Source organism: Pseudorca crassidens, chromosome X (genome assembly GCF_039906515.1).
Source record: "Pseudorca crassidens isolate mPseCra1 chromosome X, mPseCra1.hap1, whole genome shotgun sequence".
NCBI lineage: Eukaryota > Metazoa > Chordata > Mammalia > Artiodactyla > Delphinidae > Pseudorca > Pseudorca crassidens.
In genome coordinates, this window is record NC_090317.1 from 4783702 (window position 1) to 4807646 (window position 23945).

General features: G+C 40.8%; 1 protein-coding gene across 11 annotated transcripts in view; it reads right to left on the reverse strand.

Moving 5' to 3' along the window:
• The window catches only part of MTMR1 (myotubularin related protein 1), a 95717-nt gene that overhangs the window by 55589 nt on the left and 16183 nt on the right, over positions 1 to 23945 (reverse strand). For 5 of the 11 annotated variants that reach the window (XM_067723022.1, XM_067723025.1, XM_067723019.1 and 2 more), the window contains 3 exons: positions 15345 to 15420; positions 12881 to 12975; positions 12381 to 12488 (listed from right to left, as the gene is read on the reverse strand). In XM_067723022.1, coding sequence (XP_067579123.1) covers positions 12381 to 12488; positions 12881 to 12975; positions 15345 to 15390 — 249 coding nt within the window. In that variant the 5' untranslated portion in view covers positions 15391 to 15420. Of the gene's footprint in view, positions 1 to 12380; positions 12489 to 12880; positions 12976 to 15344; positions 15421 to 16689; positions 16761 to 19165; positions 19217 to 20742; positions 20770 to 21406; positions 21431 to 23945 lie in introns of all 11 variants that reach the window. The other 6 variants (XM_067723021.1, XM_067723026.1, XM_067723020.1 and 3 more) reach the window with 5 other exon arrangements.

A 23945-nucleotide genomic window follows, 5' to 3' on the forward strand; every position in this document is an offset into this window, starting at 1 on the left:
CACGTCATTAAAACTCTAGCTATAAATATATATTAAAAAAACTCTAGGTAATGCCATATTTTAAAAATGCACGTATGACAGAGCCTTCATATACTCTGGTTTCTGCTATTGCCAATCTTCTCAGCAGGCTCCTTTTTTATGGTAAATCTAGAAGATTTTTGTTAAGACTTCATGTGGCAACTAACTAAAAGTTGCGCAGGTTTGCAAATACCAGTTGTGTTGACTGGAGATTTGACTTATAAAAAGTGAAAATAAAATGAAATATCCAATATTTGGGGGGAAAAGATAAAAGCTGTGACCACTGGTGAGAATAGGAGAGTAATAATATAATAATAGCCCAATAAGATAATGAGGAATTATGATATATACATTATAAGCAGGGGTCCTAGAATCTGGGAGACTGGATCTAAGTCTCAGCTCTGTCAGTTACATATTAGTGTGAATTTGGGCAGGTTACTGGACTTCTCTGAGATTCACTGTTCTGATCTATAAAATACTGGGTCAGTAAACATTTTCTGTAAGGGGTCAGGTAGTAAATACTTTAGGCTTTGTAGGCTATATAGGTTTCTGTTGTGTTAGCACAAAAGCAACCACAGACACTATGTAAGTAAAAGTGTACAGCTATGTTCCAATAAAGTTTTATTTGTAGAAATAAGCAGCTGTGATCTATATTTACCCCCACATGGACACTGGTTTTCTGGCCCCTAAATCCCAGTGACTATATATATATATATTTGTTTTTTTCAATAACTGCCATCGAGAAAGAACTCAAGCAAGAATGTAAAATATCCCAACATATTAAATACCCATAAAAGAGATTTTAAAGTGAAGGATTACTATAAGCCACGCTAAGATAATAGGTTTGAAAAATGCAGTCCGATCGATTTCCTTAAGATTATAAAATACCAATTTTCACATATTAAATTTCAAAAAACGGAAAGAAAAGCAGAATAACCGACCCAACTATAAAATTATTAAATGTATTCTATAAATCTCATTTGGTCCTTATTAAAAATATAATAAAGGAGATTTCATTCTAAAGGTTGTTTATAACGGAAAGGCAAAGCTCTGACAATCTGGCCCATCAATACAACCCCCAAATGATTTAACTGTGATGCAAATAAGATAAAATGTGGAAGTACAATATTACAGAAAACACTTGATTTTTTAAAAATATATTTTAAAAATTATTTGTCAGCCCTGGATTTATATTTAGAAAGATAGATTTCTCATATCCTGAAATTGCTTTATCAGGGGGAGAGCATATATATATATTTTTTACCAGTAATAAGAAATATTAATCAGGTCATTACTGACAGTCCAGTCCTATATTGACTATTTCTTGGTACTCCATGCAAAAAGGATAATTTACTCATTAATATTTTACTATTAGAAGTTCTTCTGGGCTTGAAAAGTTAGTTCAGGTTCCAGAAAGACCTATTTGTAAATATTGAGTTACGTAAAGATCAACATTTAAACATTTAAAAATATTCCTCCTTTGTTTTAAGGTTTTTGCTGTTTTTAAGTGGATTCTGAGGCTGCAGCAGAAAATTACGGCACCATCAATTAGCTATGCTTTCATATATGCATTATGGTGGTTGTAGAAATGTCATTTCCCTACCTATTTCTAGCATGAAAGACAGACACTAACAAAAAACTATTAAAACTTGTGAAAAATGTCATAAAAGACATGTATATAAGACAAAAGGTACTTAAAGATATCAGAGGGGGGACCTTGAAGATGGCGGAAGAGTAAGACGCGGAGATCACCTTCCTCCCCACAGATACACTAGAAATACATCTACACGTGGAACAACTCCTACAGAACACCTACTGAATGCTGGCAGAAGACCTCAGACCTCCCAAAAGGCAAGAAACCCCCCACGTACCTGGGTAGGGCAAAAGAAAAAAGAATAAACAGAGACAAAAGGATAGGGACGGGACCTGCACCAGTGGGAGGCAGCTGTGAAGGAGGAAAAGTTTCCACACACTAGGAAGCCCCTTCGCGGGCGGAGACTGCGGGAGGCGGAGGGGGGAGCTTCAGAGCCGCGGAGGAGAGCGCAGCAAAGGGGTGCGGAGGGCAAAGCGGGGAGATTCCCGCACAGAGGATCGGTGCCGACCGGCACTCACCAGCCCGAGAGGCTTGTCTGCTCACCCGCCGGGGCGGGTGCGGCTGGGAGCTGAGGCTCTGAGGCTCGGGTTTCGGTTTTGGACGGAGCTCAGGGAGAGAGAGGACTGGGGTTGGCGGCTTGAACATAGCCTGAAGGGGTTAGTGCACCACGGCTAGCCGGAGGGAGTCCAGGGAAAAGTCTGCACCTGCCGAAGAGGCAAGAGACTTTTTCTTCCCTCTTTGTATCCTGGTGCGCGAGGAGAGGGGTTTAAGAGCGCTGCTTAAAGGAGCTCCAGAGACGGGCGCGAGCCGCGGCTAAAAGCGCGGACCCCAGAGACGGGCATGAGACGCTAGGGCTGCTGCTGCCGCCCCCAAGGGGCCTGTGTGCGAGCACAGGCCACTCTCCACACCCCTCTTCCGCGGAGCCTGTGCAGCCCGCCACTGCCAGGGTCCCGGGATCCATGGACAACTTCCCCGGGAGAACGCACTGCGGGCCTCAGGCTGGTGCAACGTCACGCCAGCCTCTGCCACCGCAGGATCGGCCCGCACTCCGTGTCCCTCCCTCTCCCCGGCCTGACGGAGCCAGAGCCCCAGAACCAGCGGCTCCTTTAACTCCGTCCTGTCTGAGCACAAAACAGACGCCCTCCAGCGACCTACACGCAGAGGCAGGGCCAAATCCAAAGCTGAGCCCCTGGGAGCTGTGAGAACAAAGAGAAAGGGAAATCTCTCCCAGCAGCCTCAGGAGCAGGGGATTAAAGCTCCACAACCAACTTGATGTACCCTGCATCTGTGGAATACCTGAATAGACAACCAATCATCCCAAATTGAGGAGGTGGGCTTCGAGGGCAAGATCTATGATTTTTTTCCCCTCTTCCTCTTTTTGTGAGTGTGTATGTGTATGCTTCTGTGTGAGATCTTGTCTGTATAGTTTTGCTTCCACCATTTGTCCTAGGGTTCTATCCGTCCATGGTTTTTTTAAAAAATTTTTTTCTTAATAATCAATTTTAATTTTAATAACGTTATTATACTTTACCTTCGTTCTTTCTTTCTTTCTTTCCTTCCTTCCTTCCCTCCTTTAGACAACGAATCATCCCAAATTGAGGAGGTGGTCTCTGACAGCAAGATTTATGATTTTTCCCCCTTTACCTCTTTTAGTGAGGGTGTATGTGTATGCTTCTGTGTAAGATTTTGTCTGTATAGCTTTGCTTCCAACATCTGTCCTAAGGTTCTATCCGTCCCTTTTTTTTTTCTAAATAAGAATTTTTTAATTCAATAACTTTATTATACTTTATTTTATTTTTACTGTATCTTCTTTCTTTCTGTTTTTCCTTCTTTCCCTCCTTCCTTCCTCCCTCCCTCCCTTTCTTTCCTTCTTGCCTTCTTTCCTTCTTTGCTTCCTTCTTTCTTCCTTCCTTCCTTCCTTCCTTCCCTCCTTTCCTTCTTTCTTTCCTCATACTTCTACTAATTCCCTCTACTTTTTCTCCCTTTTATTCTGAGCCGTGTGGATGAAAGGCTCTTGGTGCTCCAGCCAGGAGTCAGGGCTCTGCCTCTGAGGTAGGAGAGCCAATTTCAGGACACTGGTCCACAAGAGGCCTCCCAGCTCCACATAATATCAAACGGCGAAAATCTCCCAGAGACCTCCATCTTAACACCAGCACCCAGCTTCACTCAACGACCAGCAAGCCACAGTGCTGGACAACCTATGCCAAACAACTAGCAAAACAGGAACACAACCCCACCCATTAGCAGAGAGGCTGCCTAAAATCATAATAAGGCCACAGACACCCCAAAACACACCACCAGATGTGAACCTGCCCACTGGAGAGACAAGATCCAGCCTCATCCACCACAACACAGGCACTAGTCCCCTCCACCAGGAAGCCTACACAACCCACTGAACCAACCTTAGCCACTGGAGACAGACATCAAAAACAGCGGGAACTACGAACCTGCAGTCTGCAAAAAGGAGACCCCAAACACAGTAAGATAAGCAAAATGAAAAGACAGAAAAACACACAGCAGATGAAGGAGCAAGATAAAAATGCGCCAGACCTAACAAATGAAGAGGAAATAGCCAGTCTACCTGAAAAAGAATTCAGAATAATGATAGTAAGGATGATCCGAAATCTTGGAAATAGAATGGACAAAATGCAAGAAACAGTTAACAAGGACCTAGAAGAAATAAAGATGAAACAAGCAACGATGAACAACACAATAAATGAAATTAAAAGTACTCTAGATGGGATCAATAGCAGAATAACTGAGGCAGAAGAACGGATAAGTGACCTGGAAGATAAAATAGTGGAAATAACTACTGCAGAGCAGAATAAAGAAAAAAGAATGAAAAGAACTGAGGACAGTCTCAGAGACCTCTGGGACAACATTAAACGCACCAACATTCGAATTATAGGGGTTCCAGAAGAAGAAGAGAAAAAGAAAGGGACTGAGAAAATATTTGAAGAGATTATAGTTGAAAACTTCCCTAATATGGGAAAGGAAATAGTTAATCAAGTCCAGGAAGCACAGAGAGTCCCATACAGGATAAATCCAAGGAGAAATACGCCAAGACACATATTAATCAAACTGTCAAAAATTAAATACAAAGAAAGCATATTAAAAGCAGCAAGGGAAAAACAACAAATAACACATAAGGGAATCCCCATAAGGTTAACAGCTGCTCTCTCAGCAGAAACCCTACAAGCCAGAAGGGAGTGGCAGGACATACTGAAAGTGATGAAGGAGAAAAACCTGCAGCTAAGACTACTCTACCCAGCAAGGATCTCATTCAGATTTGATGGAGAAATTAAAAGCTTTACAGACAAGCAAAAGCTGAGAGAGTTCAGCACCACCAAACCAGCTTTACAACAAATGCTAAAGGAACTTCTCTAGGCAAGAAACACAAGAGAAGGAAAAGACCTATAATAACGAACCCAAAACAATTTAGAAAATGGGAATAGGAACATACATATCGATAATTACCTTAAATGTAAATGGACTAAATGCTCCCACCAAAAGACACAGATTAGCTGAATGGATACAAAAACAAGACCCTTATATATGCTGTCTACAAGAGACCCACTTCAGACCTAGAGACACATACAGACTGAAAGTAAGGGGATGGAAAAAGATATTCCATGCAAATGGAAACCAAAAGAAAGCTGGAGTAGCAATTCTCATATCAGACAAAATAGACTTTAAAATAAGGACTATTAAAAGAGACAAAGAAGGACACTACATAATGATCAAGGGATCGATCCAAGAAGAAGATATAACAATTGTAAATATTTATGCACCCAACATAGGAGCACCTCAATACATAAGGCAAATACTAACAGCCATAAAAGGGGAAATGGACACTAACACATTCATAGTAGGGGACTTAAACACCCCACTTTCACCCATGGACAGATCATCCAAAATGAAAACAAATAAGGAAACACAAGCTTTAAATGATACATTAAACAAGATGGACTTAATTGATATTTATAGGACACTCCATCCAAAAACAACAGAATACACACTTTTCTCAAGTGCTCATGGAACATTCTCCAGGATAGATCATATCTTGGGTCACAAATCAAGTCTTGGTAAATTTAAGAAAATTGAAATTGTATCAAGTATCTTTTCTGACCACAACGCCATGAGACTAGATATCAATTACAGGAAAAGAGCTGTAAAAAATACAAACACATGGAGGCTAAACAATACACTACTTAATAATGAAGTGATCACTGAAGAAATCAAAGAGGAAATCAAAAAATACCTAGAAACAAATGACAATGGAGACACAACGACCCAAAACCTGTGGGATGCAGCAAAAGCAGTTCTAAGGGGGAAGTTTATAGCAATACAAGCCCACCTTAAGAAGCAGGAAACATCTCGAATAAACAACCTAACCTTGCACCTCAAGCAATTAGAGAAAGAACAACAAAAAAACCCCAAAGCTAGCAGAAGGAAAGAAATCATAAAAATCAGATCAGAAATAAATGAAAAAGAAATGAAGGAAACAATAGCAAAGATCAATAAAACTAAAGGCTGGTTCTTTGAGAAGATAAACAAAATAGATAAACCACTAGCCAGACTCATCAAGAAAAAAAGGGAGAAGACTCAAATCAATAGAATTAGAAATGAAAAAGGAGAGGTAACAACTGACACTGCAGAAACAAAAGAGATCATGAGAGATGACTACAAGCAACTCTATGCCAATAAAATGGACAACCTGGAAGAAATGGACAAATTCTTAGAAATGCACAACCTGCCAAGACTGAATCAGGAAGAAATAGAAAATATGAACAGACCAATCACAAGCACTGAAATTGAAACTGTGATTAAAAATCTTCCAACAAACAAAAGCCCAGGACCAGATGGCTTCACAGGCGAATTCTATCAAACATTTAGAGAAGAGCTAACACCTATCCTTCTCAAACCCTTCCAAAATATAGCAGAGGGAGGAACACTCCCAAACTCCTTCTACGAGGCCACCATCACCTTGATACCAAAACCAGACAAGGATGTCACAAAGAAAGAAAACTACAGGCCAATATCACTGATGAACACAGATGCAAAACTCCTCAACAAAATACTAGCAAACAGAATCCAACGGCACATTAAAAGGATCATACACCATGATCAAGTGGGGTTTATTCCAGGAATGCAAGGATTCTTCAATATACGCAAATCTATCAATGTGATAAACCATATTAACAAATTGAAGGAGAAAAACCATATGATCATCTCAATAGATGCAGAGAAAGCTTTTGACAAAATTCAACACCCATTTATGATAAAAACCCTGCAGAAAGTAGGCATAGAGGGAACTTTCCTCAACATAATAAAGGCCATATATGACAAGCCCACAGCAAACATCATCCTCAATGGTGAAAAACTGAAAGCATTTCCACTAAGATCAGGAACAAGACAAGGTTGCCCACTCTCACCACTCCTATTCAACATAGTTTTGGAAGTTTTAGCCACAGCAATCAGAGAAGAAAAGGAAATAAAAGGAATCCAAATCGGAAAAGAAGAAGTAAAGCTGTCACTGTTTGCAGATGACATGATCCTATACATAGAGAATCCTAAAGATGCTACCAGAAAACTACTAGAGCTAATCAATGAATTTGGTAAAGTGGCAGGATACAAAATTAATGCACAGAAATCTCTGGCATTCCTATATACTAATGATGAAAAATCTGAAAGTGAAATCAAGAAAACACTCACATTTACCACTGCAACAAAAAGAATAAAATATCTAGGAATAAACCTACCTAAGGAGACAAAAGACCTGTATGCAGAAACTTATAAGACACTGATGAAAGAAATTAAAGATGATACAAATAGATGGAGAGATATACCATGTTCTTGGATTGGAAGAATCAACATTGTGAAAATGACTCTACTACCCAAAGCAATCTATAGATTCAATGCAATCCCTATCAAACTACCACTGGCATTTTTCACAGAACTAGAACAAAAAATTTTGCAATTTGTATGGAAACACAAAAGACCCCGAATAGCCAAAGCAATCTTGAGAATGAAAGAAGGAACTGGAGGAATCAGGCTTCCTGACTTCAGACTATACTACAAAGCTACAGTTATCAAGACGGTATGGTACTGGCACAAAAACAGAAAGATAGATCAATGGAACAGGATAGAAAGCCCAGAGATAAACCCATGCACATATGGACACCTTATCTTTGATAAAGGTGGCAGTAATGTACAGTGGAGAAAGGACAGCCTCTTCAATAAGTGGTGCTGGGAAAACTGGACAGGTACATGTAAAAGTATAAGATTAGATCACTCCCTAACACCATGCACAAAAATAAGCTCAAAATGGATTAAAGACCTAAATGTAAGGCCAGACACTATCAAACTCTTAGAGGAAAACATAGGCAGAACACTCTATGACATAAATCACAGCAAGATCCTTTCTGACCCACCTCCTAGAGTAATGGAAATAAAAACAAAAATAAACAAATGGGACCTAATGAAACTTCAAAGCTTTTGCACAGCAAAGGAAACCATAAACAAGACCAAAAGACAACCCTCAGAATGGGAGAAAATATTTGCAAATGAAGCAACCGACAAAGGATTAATCTCCAAAATTTACAAGCAGCTCATGCAGCTCAGTAACAAGAAAACAAACAACCCAATCCAAAAATGGGCAGAAGACCTAAATAGACATTTCTCCAAAGAAGATATACAGACTGCCAACAAACACATGAAAGGATGCTCAGTATCATTAATCATTAGAGAAATGCAAATCAAAACTACAATGAGATATCATCTCACACCAGTCAGAATGGCCATCATCAAAAAATCTAGAAACAATAAATGCTGGAGAGGGTGTGGAGAAAAGGGAACACTCTTGCACTGCTGGTGGGAATGTGAATTGGTTCAGCCACTATGGAGAACAGTATGGAGGTTCCTTAAAAAACTACAAATAGAACTACCATATGACCCAGCAATCCCACTACTAGGCATATACCCTGAGAAAACCAAAATTCAAAGAGTCATGTACCAAAATGTTCATTGCAGCTCTATTTACAATAGCCCGGAGATGGAAACAACCTAAGTGCCCATCATCGGATGAATAGATAAAGAAGATGTGGCACATATATACAATGGCATATTACTCAGCAGTAAAAAGAAACGAAATTGAGCTATTTGTAATGAGGTGGATAGACCTAGAGTCTGTCATACAGAGTGAAGTAAGTCAGAAAGAAAAAGACAAATACCGTATGCTAACACATATATATGGAATTTAAGAAAAAAAAATGTCATGAAGAACCTAAGGGTAAGGCAGGAATAAAGACGCAGACCTTCTAGAGAACGGACTTGAGGTTATGGGGAGGGGGAAGGGTGAGCTGTGACAGGGTGAGAGAGAGTCATGGACATATACACACTAACAAACGTAGTAAGGTAGATAGCTAGTGGGAAGCAGCCGCATGGCACAGGGATATTGGCTCGGTGCTTTGTGACCGCCTGGAGGGGTGGGATAGGGAGGGTGGGAGGGAGGGAGACGCAAGAGGGAAGACATATGGGAACATATGTTTATGTATGACTGATTCACTTTGTTATAAAGCAGAAACTAACACACCATTGTAAAGCAATTATACCCCAATAAAGATGTTAAAAAAAAAAAAAAAAAGACAGCCTCTTCAATAAGTGGTGCTGGGAAAACTGGACAGCTACATGTAAAAGAATGAAATTAGAACACTCCCTAACACCATGCACAAAAATAAACTCAGAATGGATTACAACCTAAATGCAAGGCCAGACACTATCAAATTCTTAGAGGAAAACATAGGCAGAACACTCTATGACATAAATCACAGCAAGATCCTTTTTGACCCACCTCCTAGAGAAATGGAAATAAAAACAAAAATAAACAAATGGGACCTAATGAAACTTCAAAGCTTTTGCACAGCAAAGGAAACCATAAACAAGACCAAAAGACAACCCTCAGAATGGGAGAAACTATTTGCAAATGAAGCAACTGACAAAGGATTAATCTCCAAAAGTTACAAGCAGCTCATGCAGCTCAATATCAAAAAAACAAACAGCCCAATCCAAAAAATGGGCAGAAGACCTAAAGAGACATTTCTCCAAAGAAGATATACAGATTGCCAACAAACACATGAAAGGATGCTCAGTATCATTAATCATTAGAGAAATGCAAATCAAAACTACAATGAGATATCATCTCACACCAGTCAGAATGGCCATCATCAAAATATCTACAAACAATAAATGCTGGAGAGGGTGTGGAGAAAAGGGGACCCTCTTGCACTGTTGGTGAGAATGTAAATTGATACAGCCACTACGGAGAACAGTATGGAGGTTCCTTAAAAAACTAAAAATAGAACTACCATACAACCCAGCAATCCCACTACTGGGCATATACCCTGAGAAAACCATAATTCAAAAAGAGTCATGTACCACAATGTTCACTGCAGCTCTATTTACAATAGTCAGGACATGGAAGCAACCGAAGTGTCCATCAACAGATGAATGGATAAAGAAGATGTGGCACGTATATACAATGGAATATTACTCCGCCATAAAGAGAAATGGAATTGAGTTATTTGTAGTGAGGTGGATGGACCTAGAGCCTGTCATACAGAGTAAAGAAAGTCAGAAAGAGAAAAACAAATACCATATGCTAACACATATATATAGAACCTGAAAAAAAAATGGTCATGAAGAACCTAGGGGCAAGACGGGAATAAAGACACAGACCTAGTAGAGAATAGACTTGAGGACACGGGGAGGGGGAAGGGTAAGCTGGGATAAAGTGAGAGATGGCATGGAGATATATACACTACCAAATGTAAAACAGCTAGCTAGTGGGAAGCAGCCGCATAGCACAGGGAGATCAGTTTGGTGCTTTGTGACCACCTAGAGGGTTGGGATAGGGAGGGTGGGAGGGAGGGAGACGCAAGAGGGAAGAGATATGGGGATATATGTATATGTATAGCTGATTCACTTTGTTATAACGCAGAAACTAACACACCACTGTAAAGCAATTATACTCCAATAAAGATGTTAAAATAAATAAGTAAATAAATAAAAAATAAACAGGGTCTGGCTAAATGTAGTACAGTACCACTAATGGAATACTACAGAACTGTTAGAAACAAGAAGCAGCTCGTTATATACTGCTCTTAAGGAGACACAAGGTACATGGTTAAGGGAGGGGGAAAGGGGCAGGACAGTGTATATAATATACAACCATTCACATTTTCAAATACATACTTGTGTGCATAGGCCATCTGTGGAAATTGGTAACAGTGTGTGGCCGCAGGGAGCAGATCAGGGTGGCTGGGTGTTGGGTGGAGGGAAACTTACTTTTTACTACACTCAGTGTTTGTACTTTTTGAATTGCATATCACCTGTTTAAGCACGGCCCTGGTAATTCTAGGCTGGAAAACATTTTAAAGAAGCTATTAGCAAAAACTCACCCCAGCCACAAGAAATACCATAGGAAAACAGCCACAGGACATCTGCCTAAGTAACATTAGGTTCCTGCTGTGCCCTCCCTCCAAGCTTCTGTGGCTACACACGTGCCAGCTCACTGACTGAGCTGACTTGCTATTTAGGATTGCTCAGAGGGAAAGGCATTACAAGCAAAGGAAACAGCACGTGTGAAGCCCCAGGAGTTTGTGTGGGGTGGGGATTGGGGGTACAGGCAAGTGTGCACAACTCTAGGAACCTGGATGGCAAGAACAAGGGGAGGGTGGCTGGAGAGGGAGCTGCCGAGGAAAGGAAGTCCGGCTCACACCGCGGGGTCTCTGTAAGCTTTTCCTCCAGCCCAAGGGTAATGGGCAGCTAGTGAAGAGTTCTGAGTAGGGAAATGACCTGTTCCAGAATTACAGAATTGATCAAACCCCCCCTCTGGTTTCAGTTCTGCAACGGCTTCGCACTGCTCTGCGTGTGGCGCCCTGGACTGAGAATCAGGACAGCAGTGATTGGTCCTAGGGGAGGACTGCCGTGTGGTGCCCAAGGTGAGCCTAGTAAAAGCCAGCAGATTCCCGACCTGGCACAGTAAAGGGTTATTTGAAAAAGTGGATTCAACTGCAGTCTAGGGCCAACCAGAGGAAGGTCTCCACAGAGATTTGATCAAAGCAAACAGACTGCCAGGAATCTAATCCAAACCCCAAGCTGGGAAGGGACCTTGATGACGCTCTAGGCAGGATCTCTTGCCTGGTATTTCAGGTGGGTTTGTTAATAAACTGTATTCCATGAGGCAAAGTCATTGGGAATAAAACATCAGTTAAGGCGGTTCTTAAACGACTAGTCCTCGTCAAAGCTGTCACACAAATTTTACTTAACCCTTGGAGGAAGGGGCGAAAACCAAAAATAAGCAGGGCTCAGTGCAAATTCCAACATAGCCAAGAAACTTAACTGTGTTTTTAATCACAGAATTTATGAATATTGTCCCTTTGGGAAGTCTCTGACTGAAGACTCGTCTTATCAGGACAAACTGGAAAAAATATTGATCTCTGCTTTCCACTTGATTTCTCTGAAATGTAACAAATATCGTCACCGCCTAGGTTACAGGTCCATGTTAATTAGAACACTTCAATGGAAAAGAAGCGGTTTACTACCATGGCTTATATAATGGTCTGAATTGGCTGATGAAAGGTTGAAGAGGTCTGGGTCCTGAAAACATCTGAGTCACTAATGTCCAAATTACTCTTACTGTCCAAAGGCTGTGAAGAAGTTCCAAGCTACCCGCCCCCTCTAAGTTTCTCTCATGTCTGGACCGTACCTTGCACATGATCTCTATGCCACAAGAGTTGTCTCCATGGCTCTGCACTCCTATCTTCTCAACTCTGCTGATCACTCCCAGGGGGACATCGAGGACGAAATGCGGGTCCTGGGTTCACAAATTAACATGAATGCCAATCAGTGTCGGCTAACAGAGCTTTCCCATTTTAAGTCTTCGCTGGCTTAAAACACCTTTGCTTACTTCGCATTTCCTCTTGGTCCTGGCTAAGACACCAAAGTCTGATTTATAACCTGCTTTGTGAAGTAGACACTGAGACTACAATTAAACAACCCCCTCACCCCCAGCGCAGGTGGAAGTGCTACTTTAACAGCCCTTTTTTTTTTAAGATACAAAATCTGCTTGCAAATGCACACATCTTAAAACTGACCCTCTGCTTCTCTCAGGGTGATGGCATTTCAGGATACTATTTACTGTATTCTTTATTGTTTACTTTCTTCTGCAGTTATTTTAAAAAATAAAGCACACTTTTAAATACTCACTCTCTCTACATTCTTGAAGTACATCTTAAAGTCTGTCACTGTCAGGGTGCCACTCACTGCTCCCACAAATGGGCAGATATACATGACATCTTTCACTGAAAGAAAAAACCCAAAATATCATCTACTGCCATTGACTTGTGTCAATAAATCTTAACATGAGTTTCCAAATATATAAATTTGTGATTCCAGTTTTCTAGAAATTTAAATTCTTTCATTACTTTAAATAAAGGCATAGATGGATAGTCTTCTAATAAAATTCCACTTTTTAAAACAAAATTTTGATTTGCTACTTGAGGTTTTAAGTAAAAGGCCTCATAATAAGTTACATTTTGTCATTTTTTTCCAAGTGGTTCACATTTTCCCTGAGTGATAAATTAATCACATTCAAAAACACATTAATTAAACTCTGAAGAACCTGGGCTACCATTTCATAAATCACTGCTAATGAAAACTAACTAAAGCTAAACACTGTCCCCTGATGCACCTCCAAAGAAACTGCTTTACAGATGACAAAAACCAAAACCACATCAATGAAGTGGGAAAAGACTGCTTCAAATTCTTCATCAGCTTCCATATCAATTTTATTTTCTTAATGTTAATATCAATATCTTTCACATCAAAATCAACAACATATATGACTCCTATGAATGTTAAGAGGCTCACACCTATCACAAAGATACCACATCTTCCCAATCTTCCCGAAGTGCTGTTCCACTCAAATGGCGGGAATGGACACAGCTACAGATGAGTCCGAGGGCATGAATAATGGTACTAAAGATGTCATTCAGCCAAACTCTCAAAACATTTGCATAAACTTTTCTGTAACTCATTATATACCGAGCGGCTCCTATTGTTGGGGTTCTGGGTATAACTGGACAAGGTTTCTGCCCACCAGGTAACCCGTGAGAGATACTACACAGAAAATTACCATATAGCCTGATAAATGCTATCAGAACCATGTGGACTCAATGTGATAAGAGCTCAGAAGAGGAATGACTTAACTCAGCAGGGAAGCGGGGGAGGGGAAGGGAGGAGAGATCAGTGAGTTCCCAGAGGTTAGTGTGGCTGGGTCAAAGGGTGCACGAGGATGATGGGACACGAGGCCAGAGAAGACTTGTTCATGAGTGTTCATAGCAGTTTTATCTGTAATAGCCAAACAGCAGAAACAACCCAACAGTCCACCAATAGATGAATGGATAAGCACACTGTGGTGTATCCACACAGTGGAGTACTATGCAGCAATGAAAAGGCATGACTGCTGACCCATGGCACTCACAATATGGAAGACTATCACAATAATTATGCAGAATGGGATAAGTAGACAGAAGAACATACTCAATGATTCCATTTCTATAAAACTCTAGAAAATATCAACTAGCCTATAGAGCCTGGGGAAGGGGGAGAAGGCACGGGAGAGAGGGATATAAAGGGGCCTAAGGAAACTTCTGGGGGCTGATGGATATGTTCATTATCTTGACTGTGATGATCATTTCCCAGGGGTATAAATGTGTCAAAACTGTTCACGTTCACTTTAAATCTGTGCAGTCTGTTGTCCGGAGAAGAAGAGGCATGACATAATTAGCTCTGCACTGTAGTCAGATTGTTCCAGAGCAGCACGGAGGCAGGGCTAGAAACGCTCCCAGAGGAGGAAAGCCCAGAGAGGCCAGAGGAGCACCAGGAGTGAATGAAGTTCCAGAAGCCAAAGAGAAAAACAGTTTGGAAATTCAGGTCGGGCTGAACAGAGTCCTGAGCCACAGACTAGGCTATCCAGCAGGAGTAGTTGTTTGGAGGTCCTGGTAGGAGAGCCCAGCTACCCCAACACAAGATGACCGTGCTCTGAGACCCGGCACGCGCCTTTGGGAGAGAGCCATGAGGGAAGAAGGCGACACTCGGCCTCACAAACCAGACCGTCCGACCTAACCCCGGCGATCGTGAGGTGAAGAGGCCACAGCCGGCTGCCCGCCCCTCCAGCCCCGGGCAGTCCGCCTCAGGCCGTCGCCCTTACAATCCAGGGTGGCGACACATGCCCTTTTCCTGCACTAAAATTGTACTTTCTGGACTCTTATAAGCCCCCAAAGTGTCTTTGCCAAATTCTCAAAACTGTCATTAAAAGTATGATATGGATCGTCTGTCAATACGTTTTCCTTATAGTGAATCCTTCCAACAAAGCAGCGAACTGACGTTACCGTGAGAGTCTCATCAGCCTTCAGTTCATGGGGAAAAGCTGGACCCCTCTTCTGTTGGTACTGCCACCTAAGACTCGTTCGGAGCTTAAACGGATCCTCTGCAGTCCCTTACCTCTTAAGGTCATGATGACATTAATAAGAATGACTAGGTCTAGTCCATCTGTCCCCTAATTAAATTGGTCTGGCTGATCTCCAGCACATACATCATCTGTGCTTGCGAGTAAAGTGTCAGTTCATTTTATGGGTCTCTATAAGCAAAGTGTACTTGTTAGACTTACCAATGGCCTTGATTGATTCTCCTGGGAAAAGGGGCGCCTCTTCCATCTGTGCCAGCTTATTTCCATCCCTTAGACCCTGGCAAGAAACCAAACAGGAGTAAATCTCACTTTCCAACTGGGAAGAATGGTACTGTTCTGTGCTCTTGCTACGAGGCTACAGAAGCGTGCAAAATGTATGCCCCCCCTCCCCGTACAAGACAGTTTCAAAGCTCAGCATCACAGGACACCATGCTGCATAGTCTAGCAAATTGTTACACATATTTAAAGTTCACAGTTAGAAAGCATTAATACAGAAATGGCTTGACGTGACAGATAGACACTGTGATCATGACACAGACAGCTATTACAAGGTGCCTCCAGAATTTGGAAATAAGGTCAAAAAAGGTTACCTTCTGAGCGTGAAACTAATACAAAGAAAATCAACATTAGATGCAGATGCTTAGTTAGCTGTAGAAATGGCCCAGCTATGAGACTGCGCGGGAAACCCCAAAGTCTAATTAACAAGAAACCAGGGAGGGGTCTCTTACTAAGGAAAGCCCTAGGCTTCTGTACTGCAGCCCAGCTACCTGCGTCTGCACAAAGCGTACAGGTGGGACGGGCGAGTGGGCCTGTCAGTGTGTATCCCATTCAGGCCACAAGAATGCGCCCTCATCTGGCAGACAAGAGTATTTCACCCACTCCTGTGGAGCAGGGTGTGTTCATCAGGCTTCTCGCAAGTCAGTTCACTCTGTGCTGATTCCACACTCACCAAGCAAATTGCTAATGAGGTATCAGGGTTCCTGCTACAATGCCACTAGGAAAAGGGTGTCTTGGATGGCTGGAAAGATACATGCCCACATTTCTAAATGTTCGGATCTGCACTGTGGCCCAGTAGCTAGTCTCTTGCAAGCTTGGTTGGATAGTACCAGATAACTCAGGGGAGCTGAGAAAATGGTGTTCTTGAACTACAATGCTGGGGACCAGAGCCTGAACTCGGTGCCTATTCCAAGGTACTGCCACCCTGTGAGATGCTGCCAAGGAAACTGGTCACTTTCTCCTGGGCATCTCTGACATAACGTGTCACGAATAAGAATAAGGTGTTCAAAACTCCAGCAATTCCCAAGCTGTGTTTCATAGAGCATTAAATTCCCAAGGGATGTGAACAGGACTTTCTGGGAAAAGTTTGGGAAATGCTGGGTTAAAGGAAACAAGTTTAGCTAGGTTTTTTTTGTTGTTTTTTTTTTTGTTGTTGTTTTTTTGTGAGGCAAGGCTTTAGCATGTTAGTGCATGCCAAATCGGCCAGAGGGCGCTGGAGTATGCTGCATTTCCCCTACCTAGTCCATCAGGGGCTTTCTCCAAAAAATACCTGTTTACATCAGGAGGTCACTAGTGTTCAGCGGAAAACAGATTAGACAATACTAAGTTTTCAGCATAATTCTGTGAAGCAAAATATTAAAAATTGATATCTTTTATAATTCTAATCAAAATTATTGAAAATTCAAAATAATTATTTTTCACAGTTATAAGAATATTTCAATATATTTTATAAAGGGACTTAAAGGTCCATTTAAAATACTATATATAGTAGGTTCATCCAATTTTATAAAATAAAGAAGGGAAAATGTCAAAATATAAAGAGCAAACTCAATGCTAAATGTTGGTCAAGGTATGTCCGTTCGGGGAGGGCACAGACTGACACAGTGCACCCTCCTCCTCAAGATACACGGTGAAAATCATACAGATTAGTGTTCATGGTTCCCCTCAGCAATTTTATTCAGTTTAACTTTTTAGCCCAGATTGGTTTTTATTTTTCAACTTTTTTTAACATCTTTATTAGAGTATAATTGCTTTACAATGGTGTGTTAGTTTTCAGATTGGTTTTTAAGACACTTCTCAATTAACATTTTTAGGGACATAGAGCACTGTTAAAGGGGACTCAGATAAGTGTTTGTGGATGCATTTATACTCACACCTGATTTGGAAATACATCTTTAACACAATAAAGCATAAACCAATATTTATACTTCTAAATGTCCAGTTTTAGAAACACTAAAAAAATCACCAATCTTAATAGAAGCCTTTTTTTTTGAAAGTCTGCTTTCTTTAATTTATTGCCTAAACTAGTGGCTATTTTTATAATATAGTTACAAAGTCAGAAAGCTATTTTAATCAATATTCAAGTTTTAAATAACTTCAAATGCTACACTGTTAAAGCTTATTTTAATGGGTAAATATTATCATGTAGACTTAAATTCCTTAACTGATATTTTAAAATAAATGGGAATAGGTTATTTTGAAATATATTTACTAAAGCAAGCTGTTCTAATCAATTGAATCTGGAAGAGGTGAGGGGAAGTCTGATTCACTTTAAGCTTTATAGCAAGTCATGTCAAACACTTTAAAGTCCTCAACCCAGGACTAACTAATAAAATGTCGTTGATGGGAAGTGCAGTGATTGGGACCATTTTGAGATGGTACAAGGCTCTCAAGATAGAGGCTGGAGATCAAAGGTTTCTCTTCTCTTCTGATAATCATGTTAAATCTGGCTTGAAATACTTGTGCATTTGTATGAAGCATGAACGTGTTGGTGAGACAGAGTGAGACAAACCTCTCACTGATAATTAAATCTAGGACATGCTTTTTTAGGTGATGAAAAAGCAACTATCAGAATAAAACAAGTCAATTGATCCTACTGCTTCAGATATCCCCATAAAAGGTTCGCTGTGTACAGGAAAGACATTCAGCTTTAGCATAGGAATTTGAGAGAATGGCTATTAAAGGCTCACTGCTTTGCGAGTACAGTAGATTCCCTCTATAAAGCTGGTGTTAGGAGATAGCACTCACACTTGTGCTATATTAAGCTTTAACTGCAACTTCCGAGTTGCACAGGACATGATTTGACCCTTGATTTATCCAACCCATGTACAGCATAATCAAAGAAGGAATGTCCTTACGGATAAAATGTGTCTTGTGAACACACCCAGCCCTCTTGGTGCTTTTGCTCAAGGTGCTGCCCAGTTGAGGAATTCTCTCTGATGATTTCATCCCAACCCTGTGCCGGCGACCCGGAAGAAAGGTCCAGCTGAAGGCCCATCAACTTCCTGGCCTCTCCACTACCCTCTCCTCCTCCTGAACCTAAGGCTGCTGGGTGGACAGTTTCTGTAACAGCCGCCTGCCGAAAGCAGTGCTTTTCAAACTGGCTCTTCAGGGTGCTCCCAGGGTCACCAAAGGAGGGTGGGCTGGGCAAAGGCACAACTGAGCACAGGGAATTTGCCATGCTTCCCTAGAGCAGCTCTTCTAGAGGTTTCATACATAAGCTTTGGGGAAAATTCTGCTGCTTTAAAAAACTCCTGAGAGTCCAGAGGTACTGAGCAAAGAGTAAGCACTCAAGAAACCTCGATGAATGATTTTTTTTCTTCTATAAAATACATGGACTCATTCCACAAACACCTACAGCGTGCCAGGCGCTGTGCTGGGTACAGACCTTGCAAATTTGAATAAAGCAAAGTTTGCACCCTCGAGGAGCACCCTTAGCGTATGCATCTGCCCCTCTAAGTCTTTGTGAAGGCACTTCAGAATCCTGTCATGACTGAGGCTCGTTAACCTCATCAGTAAATCTACCTGGGAAAACCAAGAAGCAGAGATGAACAAATTTCTGGTTGACAAAATGTTGGATAAACCAATTTTTGCAAATAATGTCATAATGGAATCTACCAAACTTGGACAGGAGAGTACTACTGTAGTGGAAAAAGCATTTGCTGATTGTCTAGAAATCTAGTATGAAATGGCTTCTAAATACACGATCTGTAACTACAAACAGATGAACACGTAGAACTTGCCACCTGATCAGCTTCAGCTTCAGAAGGGTAGCCCTTGTGTTCTTCCTGAATCTCCTGCACAGCACCAGGTGCATGGACAAGAAAAGGCAAAGAGGGGAAGAGAAACACGTGCAAACAGACAGGTGAAAGGACGGAAGTTCTTTTTTAAAGAGACAGTAAGCATGTAAAAGTCGACACACCTTTCATGGCTTTGCATATCCCAACATTTTCCCCCTTGGAGTTAAGGAAAGAACGTGTAGGCCATCTATAGCATCCTCAGCCTAAAATGGAGTATCTATTCTGTGTTTGTGTTGGGGTAGAAAAATGAAAAGCAAACAAACATCATGGGTTTCAAAGAATGTACTGTCTTTTTAAAATCAAGCAATACTGCAGCATACAGCCAAGAAACAAAATAACAGACGCATAACATGCTCATAGAAAATAAAACATACCACAGAGGGCAAGGAACAAAATCAAGCCAAAAATACAAAGGCAGTTCATAGACATGTGTTTTCAAAAGGAACTATTATGCTGCCCAGGGGTCAACACCACTGGAATTAACAACATTTCCACACACATGTGCATGCGCATATCACATGCTGGGGTCATACATATGCAGATACATACATACACTCTGTTACTTATTGCTAATTAAATACTGTGATTTATGACTCAAAACCATATTAAATCTTTCTAATTATAGTATCAACGTGCTTCGAAGAAAAGCGTCACATATCTTTATCTAAATTTCTTCCAATCCCTTTACATGTATGCTCTTCTTAATTTAATTTCTTTATGGAATCAGCTTATGAAACTCTAAAAACTTGGACTTTTAGTTTAGCAGGTGGTATAATGAGCATGAATATTGACGATGACAAGATTATAACACCTTTTAAAAGTTGTATCAAGTCTCTGAGGCTGAAAATATTAAAATTTAGCATCAATATATTTTTCCTTCAAGAAACTGGTTCTAATGACTACATTTCTTTAAGAGGCAATCAGTGAAGAAGTAGCAAAGCTTTAAAAGAATTTACTCTTTCCCACCACCTTTCATTTTTGTCAATAAAATAAAATAGCTACTTAAAATATTTTTATACTTTATCATCAGACTGAATTTAGTACACAGTTGGTACTGCTACCCTTCAGAGCAGGACAACTTTTTAAATGCAGCCAGGTTTTTTAAATTTACATTCTTTTTTTAAAGACAAAGAAAACGGAATCATTCTTTGACAAAAATTTTAAAAACAGATGAATGAATGACTAAACAACAACAACAACAAAAAAACCCCACAGCATTTCAAAGTCCATGCAAGTGTAAAGCCAAACACTAATATTTAACAATGTGAATCAGTGAAAGAAAATGATTCCCATGAGCAAAAGAAAACATGATAAAAACAAAATTAAACAAAGAAAAACCAACTAGAATAACAATAATTTGATTTAACCTGCTTATTTTTGTACTACTTCATTGGCTTCAATAAGATTAAAACTTTAAAACTGAAGTCATGAAATGATTCTGTCAAAATCCACATTGTTTTCATTTAATGGAAATAGGTTAATTTTCAACATCTGATACTCAGGTTTAAATGCATGCACATTACCAATCTTTGTCTTGCTTTATGAATATTCTGAAATAAAGGGAAGGAAAATCATGAGGAAACTATAAACTATAATCTACTAGCTGTAACAGCTACCTCTATATTTTAAGAAATACTAAATGGGGCTGATTTTGCTAAATTTATCTTTAAGATTAGCACTTCTGCTTTTGGGATTCAGCATGCAAACAGGAAATCTTACTTGATCTTGTGATCAAGACTTGAAATCTTACTTAGATCTCCTACTCAGGAAGGAGGACAACTGACCACTTTGTTGTTGTTCTTGTTGTTGTTATTAAATACTTCAGCATGAACTACATGACAAACGAGGTTAAATTAAGAGGACTCTATAGGCCTAGCCTTATAAACCCGGTGCCATGAATACCCATTTGGTCAGAATTCATGTAACACAACAGAAGTCAGTATTGCACAGTGGTAACAATTTTAGCATCCTGCCCTCACACACATCGGCTTTTTCCGCACATAGAAACACTGTAACAAATAAAGCATTTCTAGTGAACACTGAAAGCTATGACACAGCAGAGCAAACTGATCTGAGTGACTCATAAAATCAGTGAGAAGGCAAAGAACGCTAAATAGACTAAGTGTTCGATAAAGCACAGAAACACACAAGGAGGAGGCCCATGTGCTGAAAGCCAAATATCCTTACCCTTATATCAGGCCTCCTGAAAACCTGTCAGTTAAAACACAGAACATCATCATCACGGACACGTCACTATTGACCTGTGAAAGATGCCATTAAGTTCGCCAGCCCATGCCCTAAGAAACATCATAATACTCCAAATAAAACCGAGCAGATCGATCCTAACACATTTGCCCTCTAAGTTCCATTTGATATCCAATCAATCCTAACACGTTTGTCCTATAGTTTGCAGGCAAGTCTATGACTTGGAGAAACTTATTGCCCTTAGGCTAAGACAAATGACATTATTTTAAACACAAACCCCTTCTGTCAAGGGCTATTACAAGACAGTGTGAACAGGCCGTGTGTGAAAAATTCATTTGTGTGTCTGTTTGGAATACTGAACGCATTTTCCGCATAGAAACAATGATATAAAAAGGCGGTTCTGCTCCCAAACCAGCCCACAGAAACAAAACAAAACCGAACCAAGAAACCACAAAAGCGCCCACAGCTGGCGCAGAGCACAGCTCAGCCACAGCGTTAATGGGATCATAAAGCCTAGTTAAGCAGAAATCTTAATCTGGTTTCGACAGGAATTCTATTTCCAATTCGCACTTGGGACTCCAGAATTAAACTTCCCGATGCGGCCGCCCCACCGGGAGAAGGTGCCCGTTCCTTGCGCCAGCCCAGGAAAGGGTAGCTGGCAGGGAGGGGAGGGCCGGGGAGCGCCGGGGAGGGCAGTCTCCGGGCAAGGAAAGCCAAGCTTTACTAAATCCGGACACTGATTTTAGAGAGGTTATTCCTGTGACTCCTACTTGAACGTGCAGCATGAGCGTTCGGGGAAACAGCCCAGAGAAGGGATGGAACTTTTGAAAAGCGAATAGTGCTAACGGTCTGAGGAAGACATGAATCATCTGTTCCCCACTCTCGAGTCTGAAATCTGATCATTGTTACATACGATAAACACTGGAGGTTCTATGGAAAACAGATCACTTTTTAAAAAAAAAAATCACTGTAGGTTCTTATTAGCTTTACAGGTTTTACTCAGGAAAGATAAGAAGATCACATGAATACAAGAATATAGAGTTCATCACTGTTACCATTAAAAGAAAATACTCTTTGAAGTAAAAAAGGTATCTGAATTAAGGGATGCTGTAGCTCAAAGGGAATTAAAGCCCAGAAGTTCCTTAATATAGACTACTCAGACTAAGAAGCTTAAACCTAGCTTTTTTTTTTGAGGGGGTGGTGGTGATGAATATGTTTATCATCTTAATTATGGTGCTTGTTTCACAAGTGGGCACCTATCAAAACTTATCAATCTGTATACTTTAAATATGTGAAGTTTATCATTTGTTAATTACAACAGGAAAGTTAGTACAAAATAAATAAAATGCATGCTTATGTTCATAAAAAACTCAAACTGGGACATACATGATAATAAAAGGTCAAAATAGTCTCCCCTCCCAAGCTTCATTTGTCAGTGATAACCACGTTTAGCGAGATTTCTTTTTTAATTCTGAGGGTTGCCTCCATAACCTAGGAGTATGCTTACACCACTACTTCTTGATTTCTCAGCTTTAAACAGTACCTAGTGACCTAGCTAGATGACAAAATACGCTTTCTTAGGCTTCCCTGGTGGCGCAGTGGTTGGGAGTCCGCCTGCCGATGCAGGGGACACGGGTTCGTGCCCCGGTCCGGGAAGATCCCACGTGCCGCGGAGCGGCTGGGCCCGTGAGCCATGGCCGCTGGGCCTGCGCGTCCGGAGCCTGTGCTCCGCAACGGGAGAGGCCACAGCAGTGAGAGGCCCGCGTACCGCAAAAAAAAAAAGAAAATATGCTTTCTCAAACTACTCCCTCCCTCTTCCCAATCTCTGCTGATTGAAATTGTAATTTTTAGTTTTTATCGTTGTCCTTCTGCAGCAGCTGCATCATTTTAAAAAAAGCTCAGAAATAATTTTTTGGTGGCACTCTTCTAAGAACCTTGTCTATACTAACTCATTTCATTCTCAGAACAACCTTGTGAGATAAAAATTATTATTGGCCCCATTTTTTGATGAGAAAACCAAGGCACAGTTAAGTAATCTGGCCAAGTTCAAGGTTTCAGAGCAAGTACTTACACCCAGAGAGTCTACTACACCGCCTCAGCCTAGCACCGCTGTAATTAGCCCACAGTAACTAAAGCCTTCAAACGTTCATCTGCTTTCTCTTAGCTCCCTCAAGGGTGGATGAAGAAAGCAATACCACGACCTCTGCCCTCGCTTCTCCTTGCTCCCTCCAAACCTCTGCTCCAACAGGTTATTATTTTCACTTTTGTTCTGTAACTGCAATTAATTTTGTAAAGTTTTGTCTATAAAGTGATAGTAACAATTGACAACTAGAAAGCAGCATTCACAAGCAGCATAACTGGGCCTTAAATGTAGGAGATATACTGCTGTCAACACGCCTTTTGCTACTGGAAGGAGAAACTAAATCAAAAGGAAAGGGGCAGGATGATGGTCCCCTTTGCCACCCACACAGTTCTTCACCTGCTGTATGTAAGTCCCCGCTACTCTTGGTCGGAGGCCGGA